Source organism: Eutrigla gurnardus, assembly GCF_963514095.1.
Source record: "Eutrigla gurnardus genome assembly, chromosome: 15".
Taxonomy (NCBI): Eukaryota; Metazoa; Chordata; class Actinopteri; order Perciformes; family Triglidae; genus Eutrigla; species Eutrigla gurnardus.
In genome coordinates, this window is record NC_139938.1 from 9,389,589 (window position 1) to 9,401,733 (window position 12,145).

General features: G+C 43.1%; 1 protein-coding gene across 1 annotated transcript; it reads left to right on the forward strand.

Annotated features, from left to right (window-relative positions):
- Positions 1-719: 719 nt before the first annotated feature.
- tmprss2 (transmembrane serine protease 2) lies at positions 720-7,606 on the forward strand. The gene is made up of 14 exons (XM_084028664.1): positions 720-1,025; positions 1,339-1,373; positions 1,508-1,685; positions 2,602-2,694; positions 2,802-2,918; positions 2,989-3,118; positions 3,893-4,009; positions 4,178-4,218; positions 4,340-4,508; positions 4,620-4,792; positions 4,887-4,982; positions 5,986-6,128; positions 6,810-6,962; positions 7,362-7,606. The coding sequence occupies exons 2-14, from the start codon at positions 1,359-1,361 to the stop codon at positions 7,368-7,370; spliced, it is 1,434 nt and encodes a 477-aa protein (XP_083884790.1). The 5' UTR covers positions 720-1,025; positions 1,339-1,358; the 3' UTR covers positions 7,371-7,606.
- Positions 7,607-12,145: the final 4,539 nt, after the last annotated feature.

Sequence of the window (12,145 nt, forward strand, 5' to 3'; positions counted from 1 at the left end):
TCCCATGCAAGTTAAAACGTTCTACTGAGCCAGTAGAACAGAAATCTTTCATTCTTTCATTTCTGCGAGTTGACAAACGTCATGTTAAATATTAACAGGGTCTGAAAGTCCTTTAGCCAACAGTTTCTTTAAGCTTACTTACCCATTTGTTACTGATTAAGCACAGCAGACATGTCACGGACAATAGCATATGCAATGTAAGAGCCAAGTCTTTCATGCCTTTTCCAATCGACTGAAATGTTTTTTCTGTTCTATCGGAATGACTTCTCTTCGTCCGCCAAACACCCAGGAAAGGAACCTGTTGTCTTCTCTCATTCCTCCTTTCATTCCTCCTTTCATTCCTCCACTCAGGCACATTGTGATTATAACAGCTAAGGTTGTGGCGAAGCAGCGCTTAACATGTTACTTATTTAACATTTCCATGTTTTCAACAAATTGCCCCTTGAATGTGGGACTTAAGTACAATGTGTACTGCAGTTTTTAGACAGAGCAACCACATTCTAGAAATGTTTTTTTATTGAATGTTATTTGAAGGTTTTGGTATGATTTCTTGAAGGTAGATTTGAGTGCAGATGTTTGCTGCTCAGACAGCCTGAGACGATTTCCAACTTCAAAGACTGTCCTGTAAAATCAGAGAGGTTTTGGTGCACAAATTGACCATAGACCTATACAATGATACATGCAGGATTGTGAAAGGAGCGTGGAAAATCCCAGTGTATGTGTATGACCCAGCTGAAATGAATGCCTACATCTGGTTTTCACGTCACCCTCTGCTCATTAATTTCACGTCATTCACCTTATCTCAAAGCCTGACTCGATGGAAGAGAATCACTGCTGGACTGTGTCACTATTGAAGTGTATGGGTCAAGTGGCACACAACAGGCTGGCTTGTGCACACAGTGGAGAAGGTGTGGTCCTGGCTGTTGATTACATGGAGCTTTGAAGGGAACATGACACAAAGAAGTGGGGAGCAAAGGGACACACATCAGAATCAGGGTGCTGAAGGGATTTGTGGGACTTTCAAGGTATGTGGATGAATGTTTTTGTAAACTCTAAGTCGGTCTACCCGTGTGATTTGGGAGCACGTTTGGCATCATGGTTTTTGAAATTTGGAACAGCGCCTATTTCCTCTTGTTGCTTATTTGTTAAAAACCTGGAATTAGTAGTGTTGGGAAAATGATATATTTGTATGTGCTTTCTTGTGTCCTTAGAATCTAATGAGCAAGTTGCTCAACTCGTGGTTTTGTTTTTGAAAGTTGCTGTAATGAATGCTACAGTTCCAGGCTTAGGGGGAACCATTTCATTTTATTTCAAATCTTAAACCATCTCCCTCCTCAGGCAGTGCAACCAGTTTAACTATGAATGAAAACACGGTAAGATCAACATTTTCATTGTTTTCATGTATTTTCTCTTTTTACACTTTTATTTCACATCGCTGCTAACCACATTTGCTGCATGTTTATGGATTATGGATAGCATGTATTTATTCCCATGCCTTCACCTCCAGGCAAATGGTCCCACATATGACAACGTAGGTTTTCAGCATGAGGAAGGAAGACTCCCTCAACACGGTCTGTACCCTTCATTACCACAGCAGACCCCCAGCTATGTTGCCGTCTCTCCCAAAATCGACACCCACCACACTGGGACACCTGGGATGCCACACAACACGGGACAAAGGAAAGGTACAGTAAAATATGATTTCTGTTGTATCACAAGTCAAACCTCCAGAATGAAAACATCCTCTGTACTTTCATATAATCATTATGCTTTACACTTAACTCGAACCATGACAATGGAACTTTTTCCTTTTTCTGATTTTACCTTTTACAAGAGAGTCTGAATTCATGAGAAATAAAATAAATGCTCAATTTCACAGTGTCTTCCTTCTGCTGCAGTCTTACTTGGCCTGTTGGTCTTCAGGTAATATTATAAAAAATTATGGTAAGCATTAATTGATGCTTAACTAACGCCCAGTTCATTCTGAGTTAATGTAGAACTCAAGTAAGACTCATGGATGACTCAGCCATGAATGAATGGTTACTCCATCAGTCACTAATCAAAGGTCAGTCTTAATTACAGACGGAGTCATTCATGAGAATCTAAAACATAAGTCATACTAAAGAATAAAAGTAGGGGGTGGGGGGGCTGCTGGTTATAGAGTGGCGAAGTCCCGCCTTTCTATGTCCGGTACATGGGACCTCACAATGAATTTCTGATGCATGTATTCCTACGGCCAGGTCGAAATTATTTGCTGGTCCCGTTTGATTTGTGCCATGAATTTCACATAATGTTTTTTCTGGTTTTTAAAGATAATTTTTCATGTAAAAAAAAAAAAAACTAATGGGAGTCTAGCGGAAGGGGCGGGACTTCACCACTCTATTCTCTGCCCTCCCAAACCACTTGCAGACCCCCCTGGCTGCTTAACAGCACCAGTCAATGACGCTAAGATAGAATATGTTTTACCGTTATGTGTTTTCAGACTTTTCCACTGTAGGTTTGCAGTACATATGTGCTAAGCCTGTTGGTTGCATGTGTGACATTATTAAAATCTTGGGTATCCAATTCATATATCCCTATTTGTTTTGTCTTGCATCTTAGGAATAAAGAAATGTCACGGCAAATATATCCTGTGCACATCTCTGTGTGTGCTATTTATCCTGGCAGTAGCCGCTCTTTTGCTGTGGTACTTCTGTAAGTTCATTTTAAGATGGTTTAGCTGCATAAAATATCTTAATTCAGTGCATCATCCCAGCAGATTCCTGTTTATGCATGTGATTATCCTGTATGTGTTTTTGCAGTATACTACCAGTGTTTACTGGGGAAGCCGTGCAGAAGTGGTGGGAAGTGTTTGAGCCCCTCCCAGTGGTGTGATGGTATAAAGGACTGTCTTCACGGAGAGGATGAATCTCAGTGCTGTAAGACATGAAAGCAATACAGACGGACAGTTGTGTACATCATTGTGGCTGAAAAGCGTCCTCTTCACAGTTCGCCTCCACGGGACCAACTTCATGCTGGAGAGTTTCTCACATGACAGACAGATGTGGATGCCAGTGTGTGCTGAGAACTGGGACGACCACTATGGGAGAGCAGTGTGTGAGCAGATGGGCTACACCAGGTGCTGCTCCTCCACTCATCAGTCACTGTGTAGCAAACTCAACACACATTTTTTTTTTAAATTAATGCTTAAATAACAAGTACTCAGTGTTTTCCTGGAAATGTATCATTGTCAGAAAGTCAACACCACTGAAGCATGGAGACTGTCTCTGTCATATGGTGCTAAAACCGACCATTGACGACCAAAAGTTATCTGAAGAATAGTGGAAACATACTGTAAATCCGAGATGACAGCGACACATACTACATTTTAAGGAACACTTGAACTTACTGCGAGGAACTCTTAACTGGTTATGAATCATTCTCAAGTAAATGAGTCCATCAGCAAGAATATTGGAAGTGGAAACCATACATGTTCACCAGAAGCTCCTTCAGCCCAGGAAGCATTTCGCACTACATGTCTATTGATGGATCTCATTGACTTTGAATGGGCTTTGCCGAAATGAATTGTGGGTCCGTTCCCCTGCACCGCTTGCATGCCAACAAGATCAGAACTTTCAACTTTTCAGGTGCCCACGGATCTGTCAGGCAATCGGATCGCGTTATGCAAGTGCACAGTACAGGTCCGTTGACGGATGAGGAAAAGCATGACCGACGTATGGGGGAGTTGCTTAACGCGATCTGATAGATCCGTTTGTTACAGTATGCTAGATTTACAGCCTTCATAGTCGGGAACCTCCGTTGTCTCAACACAGGATGATTGACTGGCTGATATCAAACTGTTAAAGTACATATATTGTTCTTACTGCCGATCACATGTTTGTCAACCCCACAGGCAGGATTATGTGTCTTACTCCAAAACCAGCGCAGGATCTTTGGCCTCGAGGGGATACATGAAGCTGAAGCCTGGAGGTGATAAAGCATCGCGTCTACAGTCACAGCTCTCTTACAGGTATACCACCCTACACATACTGCTTCATACACCGTACAGCAGTAAACATTCCCATTGGGAGCTGAATAAATCGTTTTCCCCACTGTGTAAATGTAAAACTTGTAAATCAATGTTGATGATCTTGTTCTGGATTTTGTTGAATATTAATTTTTGTCCTCTTATTCGCAGCCAAAGTTGTTCAGCCAGTGCAGTCAAGCTTCACTGTATAGGTAAGCTATCACTTTGACCGGGATAACTACAGTGCTGACGTGAAGATATCTAACAGCACAGAACACTAACTTGAACCCTTGAAACAAAGAATTGTGTCTAACTGTTTGCCTCCGCCGTCAGAATGTGGCGTTAGTTCAGCGGCCCCCAGTGCTCGTATTGTGGGTGGTACGGAGGCAGCGAAGGGGGTTTGGCCTTGGCAGGTCAGTCTCCAGATTCGTGGTCAACACATTTGTGGAGGCTCCATTATCAGCCCTTACTGGATCCTAGGTGCCGCACACTGCTTCCAGAAGTGAGGGTCCTTCATGCCATTTGCCTTTATCTGTTCATATTTGTTTTCTGTCTTTTGATAGATATCCAGGAAAGAATCTGAGATTTGTTTGACTATTTTACCTCATACCAGGTACTCCAGTCCTGCAACATGGACGGTACACTCGGGCGACGTGAGCTTGTTTCAGATGAGCTTTGGCACTGGCAAAACAATTCACAAAATAATCAGTCATGAAAAGTTCAACGTAAAAACCAACGACAATGACATTGCTCTCCTAAAGCTCAATACACCCCTGATATTTACAAGTAAGTATACCTGCCAGCAGAAGTCGTATATCATCATTTGAATTATGATGTGAACTCTTCATTTCTGCATTAGTAACGGCAACACTTGTCTCAGCTATAGTGAAGCCAGTGTGTCTCCCCAACGTTGGCGTGGACATCTCTGCTGGACATCCAGCCTGGATCACAGGATGGGGATCCTTGCAATCATCTGGTGAGGCAACACTAAAGGTGTTTTCACATATAGTCCTTTTCAAACAAACCAAACTCAGTCCCCTTAAAGTGGACCAAAAAGTGGGCCAGCAGAAAAGGGACTCAGTTCTATTTGTGTTGACATTGTTGGTTCATTTGAAAGAGGACTCAGTTCTGTTTAGGTCCACCTCAGCTCTAATGGGGCATCAGTCCTCTTCCTGTTCTCACTATAGTTCATTAAGGTTTATGCTTTCCCCTTCAAATGATGTGATGTTTAGTGTCGCTTCCACACAGACCACATTATGAGCTTTTTCTCATTCATTCTCTATAAAATAACGATTTCATATTCATGTGAAAACATCTCCTTCAAACAACTGGGTTTATTTTCACAAGAAACTTAATTTTACAAGATTACATTTGAACACATCATGATGACATTACAAATATTGCCCAATGCTATTTTTTACTGAATAGATTTACGCATCATAATGTAACTCAATGCGACTTCAGTAAACGTCGTTAGCTGTTAGCGCAGTTATTTAGCCAATCAGGAACCGCCATCTCCTGACGACTCCAACACGTATTTCCTGTTCACAATATGGATCGTGACTTCAAAGCGTTAAAGCTGGTATTCAGATTTCATATTTTTACTGAACGAGGGCTAAAATACAATGGCAAAGGGCGAAGGGAAGCAGGAGCACTTTGTGTTGACCAGGTAAAGCGCACCGCAACACAGACTTGAAGCGGAAGGTGGTCTGAGTACGGTTAACTCCAGAGGTGTCCGAGTTCTCTTCGAGTGTTCACATAGGCGCAAAAATGCTGAGTCATCGCTCTGAGATTGTTTGTTGGGCTGAAACGGAACAAGTGTGAAAACACCCTAAGTGTGTATTGAATGACGTTGTGTGTAGTCAAATGCAGACTATAATGTAGTGTATAATGCAGTGTAATATATAAATATTGGCCAAGTAAAGGAACATTGCTTTTAAATTTTTCACGATATCTAAGCTAACATCAATTCTTTTCAGGGCGATCCCCTGACAGACTAAATCAGGCCCAGGTGACGATATACAGCAGAGAGACGTGTAACAGCCCTCAGGTGTTAAATGGACAAATCACTGAGACCATGATCTGTGCCGGAAAACTCCAGGGAGGAGTTGACACATGTCAGGTTTGTTTGCGCACGCACACACACTCTAGTGGTGAATTGTTCTTTGGGGGGGCTATTACTTATTATCACCAGTAGGGTATGCTTAAGCACACATGTAGAAATTGTACATCTTTTATTTTTATATGTGAACTTCACATTTTTCAAGTCTAGGATCTAGAGAGCATGGCGAGTGCATTCATACGATCTGACATTGTGTTCCCGAGGAAGGTCTTCCTTCTTTTCAATGTTGAGGAGCACCATTCAGATTCAGCTGTGATTGGAGTTGTGATTAGGATCTTCAGCCACACACTTATTTAATACATCACACTACCGTCCACGATGACGTGTAACGTGTCACGGCCTCTCTTGGGTTCCGCAAAGCCGGAATGCTTTTGTAAAAGGAGACACTGTTGAAGACATTTTTTAGTTGCCCTGAAGATGTTCCCTGTGAGCTGGTACAAAGCCACAGCACAACTGCAGCTCCTAAACTCCTTATGCTGTAGATGAGTAACCATTTTCCTTTCCTTTTTTCTTTTCTCGACTTTCTCCGTGACTCGCCTGTTATTTACTCCATCACGCTACGTTCAATGTCAGACGCATGGTCGATAGCCATAGCGCTCTATTGACCAGCCGCCACTGACACACGCACACACGCACGCACGCACACACTCACACTCTAAGATGAGATATGTATTATTGCAGGGAGACAGTGGAGGGCCCCTGGTGGTCAAGGAGGGCGATGTATGGTGGCTGGCAGGGGATACTAGCTGGGGGATTGAATGTGCTCGGAGGAACAAGCCAGGAGTCTATGGCAACGTAACCTACTTCATCGACTGGGTATATGAACAAATGCAGGTACTGTATGTTAATGCAATAGAGATGATAGATGATACTTCTCTGTATTCCAAGTTCTCATTCCAATGTCTTCACTGAATCACTGAATCATGAAATTGTCATATCTTGCATGTCAATTGGGCAAAAAATGTTTTGTGAGGTCACCATGACCTATGACAATAAGTGAAAGCTACCGCTAGCATTTACCCCAACTGCCTGATCAATAAACACCCATAAGATGACAATTTGACCCATATAAAATGATTTAAAAAAAAAAACAGCCAACACCCTAAGGAACTTAGCAAGGCGTTGTCACACATTTACATGTATGGGATTTTAGCTAGCATAAATGCGGGTTGTAAGCGTTGTAATAAAGTAGCAAATTTGCTAAAATATATGTATGTATTTTTTCCTCCACAGAATGAGTGACAGACTTCTCTGTGAACCTGAAGACAAACCTCTTTCATTAATCAGCGGTACTTCCTTCATCACACACCAAGCACTTTAAGTCTGAACCTCTGAGGGATTAATCAGGAAGACTGCATCATCAGGTTGACAAATAAAACTGATTAATCATTTTATTATTTTGATGCACTTGTTATTAGTACAGATTGAATGTTTGTATTTGAACAAAAATAAAGCTATTTATTTGTTGTAATAAAGCAAATTTTCCTCAAAGAGCAGAATTTCAATTTGAAATTGGGTGAAAAATGTCATGTAGACTGATATTCAGAGAACATTTTCCTGCTGTCATCTTCTTGAGTCAAGTAACTGGCTAATGGAGCAATGTGCATCCGCAGCACACGTGTTACTTTGCATTCTGAAAGAAAATATTGGATTCTCCCATGTCTCTATGGTAAACAGAGAATCCGAAAACGGAGAATCAATGGAGGTACAGTCCTCGTTCAACGTGGAGATATAAGAGACCAATTTTCTTCAAGAATTCAGGCTGACATGTAGTGAGTCATTGACATACAAATCGTCATTTTTTGGATGAAGTATTGCTTTAAATCCTACTTTCCCTCATGCATAAGCCTCATTACAGTGCAGTATGCATGAAGGGGACTGCTGAAGAAGATTCCGAGGAAGATAAAGAGAATACAGAGGTACTTTCTGTTAAAATGTGATTGATGACCTGCCCTTGCCCTGACAGAGACACTCCAACATAGTAGCAACACATAAGTTCCTTTCTCAAACTACAGATGAAATTAGTCTGAAAGGCTAACTCTGGTACATTTATATGAACCATTGTGCTCATATAAATTAATGGACACTGTTCATTTTTAATAAATGAACACAAACAGAAAAATATTGCGATAATTACATTACCTCTCATTACTTTTTTACCAGCTCTCTTACTGGTTTCTATATGCAAGCGTGTGATGGTGCCAGTTAAGGGAGGTCCATAGTATGTTGTTCATTTCAACAGACATTTTACATTTTCTTTGGCAGAGACGAGCAACCTGGTATCCAGGAGGGCTGACTGACCAGGCTTTGGGCCAACAATACCTTCAAGTCGGCAGTGGTCAGAGGTCCAGTTTAGTGCAGATTGGGTCCATCATCTTCACCAAGTCCGACTGGGGACATCAGGGGAGGGGAACCTCTGTCTTGAGGTTGCAACTGCATCCTGATCCAGTGAGGAAAGGCCTTATGTGGCCAGAACAATCCTACTGGACATCCTGTTCGACATCTTAAGCCACCTGCTTGGTCTCAAGATTACCAGATGTCGATGGAGTGACTTTTCATTAAGTGTGATGGGTTAAGGGTACCAGGCTTGCACTGTGAAGTGAGAAGCGGTTGGGTAAATGGGTTGAATCACCTTAATAACCAGCAACAACCAAACAGTGGTAGTCTTGACAACGGGACTTCACAATTGGATTAGATGGTCACAAAACAGCTTAAAGGGTTGTACACCTCTAATACAGGTTTGCACACATGGAAGCTAATCTTTCTCTGTCCGGAAACCCTCTTACTTGCGATTGTGTTGTGTGGAACGTCCATTAATGCGTCCGGCGGAGTTTCCTCTGCATTTTTTCCCCGGGGTTTTATGTCCATAGTAAGATCGGGAGCGTGTTGCAAAAAGTTTCCTGAGTTTCAGTGGACTTCATTCAATAGGAGCTCAGAGTTTGAGATTGTTGCAGACAATGGGAGTAGAGGGCCCTGAGTCAGTGGTAACTGACTGTGAGGGCCATAGGCAGTTTGAGCTGGGACAACTCCATAGGATTCTCGTGTGGGGTGCATTTGCTGTGAAAACACATGGCGAAAAGAGGCTGGTGGCATGTGAATAGGAATATGTGGGCTTGGTAGGGGTACAGGAGGCTGCCTAGTAGGCACGTAGGTAGGAGGGACACTGGGCCATCCTGGGGGTATATAGGAGGCAAATACTTGGGTTACTGGCGCTGAAACGCTTGGCTCCTCTCATAGGGGCTGAAGCAGGTCTGGTATATTCACATTCTGAAGGGCCTGCGGCTTATTAGCATGAGGGAAAACTGATTCCAGATTCCAGGTTCCAGATTGGGCTTTCTCGCCCTGAGCCTCTGACGTATTGTGCATGGTGAGCTTCCTGAGACTGTACATCACACTCTAGATCCCCCTCTGAATAGCTTTGTTCATAATGTTCAACTCTTCCCATTAGGTCTTCCAACATACCATTCTCTGAAGGGCCTGAAACAGGTTCTGCACGTTGTTGATTGTGTAGGGGGCTGGGCATGAAGTTCAGTTTGGTAATTTTGTATTGTGGAGGGATTCTCTCTCTGTGACCTTCCTCCCAGCTTTCTCTCATGTTCAGGTGCAACAGCATGTGGATCCATTCTGCAACATAGGTGTTTTCTCTGGCTCGAAGGACCATGTCAAAACTACACCGTTTATGTGGTGTGCACATTTAAACACAGGATCCAGGTTGCTGTTCACTCTTTTATATGACGGATGATTTAGTCTAAACAAAGGATGTGAAAATATAAGCATTACTGATTTAGCATTACAAAAGTTCATAATGGTAAATCAGATAACTTGAAACTTACTTAAAGGGACTTAGGGCAGGATTTGTGAAAAAATAAACATTCACTTTAAGTCTTTTAATGCTAATGGGTGATGAAGCGTTCAAAACCAAAAAGAATGAGACCACACACATATCTCCCCATTGCCTTGAACAGGCTGTGTGCTGCATGATGTACTGCAATTCGTGGTCCGAATTTCCCGCGCAGTCCGGCGGACGTGACGTCAAATGACGCTGAATGCGCGTACTCGACGGCTTGGAGACCAGAAGAAGACAAGCGCGGTGGACTCAAGTACTGTATGTGTAGTAATTGGACTCTGCTTCGGCCGGAAAACGACCCACCACCACACAAAGTCCACTAAAAGTAATACCAAGAAGAAAACGAAGGTTTTATCAGCGGCAATTCGTCTTCCTAAAGTCACACTAAAATAAACATTCGTTTACTTACTTCGTCGCTTGACATGATGCTGTTCGCAGATGTATGCTACCAACGTAGTTCCGCGGAGGCATGTGCGGAGGGCTTGTAGTAAACAGTCACGTGAACAGCGAGTAAATAAATAACCGTGTCACAGCATCAGCTGCACTGAAGAGTTCGTGCGCGCTACCGCGCCGGCTTGGCAGATGGCTGCAGTTACCCTAACGGCCGTCGTGTCACTGTTGAGTCTTATTTCTTGATCCTGCCCTAAGTCCCTTTAATTAATGCATCCTTTATCTCTTTATACAAACGGTAAATGGTATACTCAACAATATATTAAATTAAATAAACAATTAAAGATCAGTTTCTTTGAACATATCCATACAAGGTCATAATTTAAGGGAAAAGGACCAATAACATCACATGCTTCCTTTGTTCTTGCTGGTGTTTGGTATGGAAACAACAAGGAAACCACATGGGTGAAGGGCCAACCTATATAGCCTTGGAGGAGTGGTCAACTCATTGAGGGACAGGTGATACAGGTAGAGGTAGCTTGACATGGTATATGTGACTTGTGATTTGTGACTTGTGACACTCCGATAAGAGAATTGGCCAGATCAGGACACTGCAGTAGCTCCTTGTTGAGGGATATTCCTTTGTAAGAGGCTGCACAGTGAAAAACTACCCTGAGCTTCTTCTTTTTGGGGTGATATACCCCATGGTGTGGTATATACCAAATCTTTCCCGGTGACTGGTGAGTTCTTCCTGCGATGTCATTGAGAAACACAACGCAAATCCGCCTTGTATTGTTCATCCTTTTTCACTTTCCTTTTCAGGCTTTGCAGGCGCTGTTCTGCCATTTGACGGTTGTTAGGAATTCTGACATTGGGTCTCCTAAAAGACAACATCAGACTGTAATGTCCATCTCGTAGGACTGCTTCATCGGCTATCTTTAAAAGCATTTCGTCTTCAATTGACATCCATCTTCTCTTCAGATGCTACCTCATTGAAGTCCTGGTTGTATTGTGAGATCCCAAATCCTGCAGTATCTCCATTGTCAAAGGCCAGCTTGCCAATGCGAGGTTCCATGTCAATAACCAGCCAACACCAACAGAAGCCTATCAAAAGCCTTGCCCGCTGGTATAGCGCAGAACTCAAAGACTCGAAGCAGGTGGAACAACTCGGGCAGGAGGCCTCAAACAGATCAACAACACTGCTCTTCCCGGCAAGATGAAGCTGTGGTGCTTTCAGTTTGGGCTGCTGCCCCATCTCATGTGGCCAATTTCCATATTAGAGGTCACTCTATCCCATGCCAATCAGCTGGAGAGACTAGTGAATGCACAAGTGAGGAAGTGGCTTGGACTTCCGAGATGCCCTACCAGCATTGGCCTGTATGGAAACGGAGCCCTCTCCGTGGAGGTGGAGGAGTACAATTGTGCCAAATCAAGGATGGAAATGACTCTCACATACCCCTTTTCCACCAACGCGAACCATAGTTCAAGAGCCGGGCCGGTGCCGTGCTGGTTCGCAGTTGGTTCAACTTGCGAACCGTCCGAGAACCTGTTTGCGTTTCCACCGGCTAGAGAGCCCAGAGAACCACGTCATTACGTCACTGTATACGTCTGAGGTTTCCCCGCAGCGCTAATTTCAAGCATAGCAGACATGTCTCTTCAGAAAAAGTGTTTATTTTGGTAAATAATACAAGAGCGAACGGCAGTCAGAAAGTGGCATGCTAACGTTGTTATTAGCAATATCACGCTAGCTGGCTAGCTAGCCGGTCAGCCTACATTACCC

Bases quoted from the DNA above. Each gene is read 5' to 3' on its own strand.
- tmprss2 (XM_084028664.1), top strand. The intron at 2,919-2,988 runs GTAAGACATGAA...TCCTCTTCACAG, and splicing joins AGAGGATGAATCTCAGTGCT to TTCGCCTCCACGGGACCAAC. The intron at 6,129-6,809 runs GTTTGTTTGCGC...GTATTATTGCAG, and splicing joins GAGGAGTTGACACATGTCAG to GGAGACAGTGGAGGGCCCCT.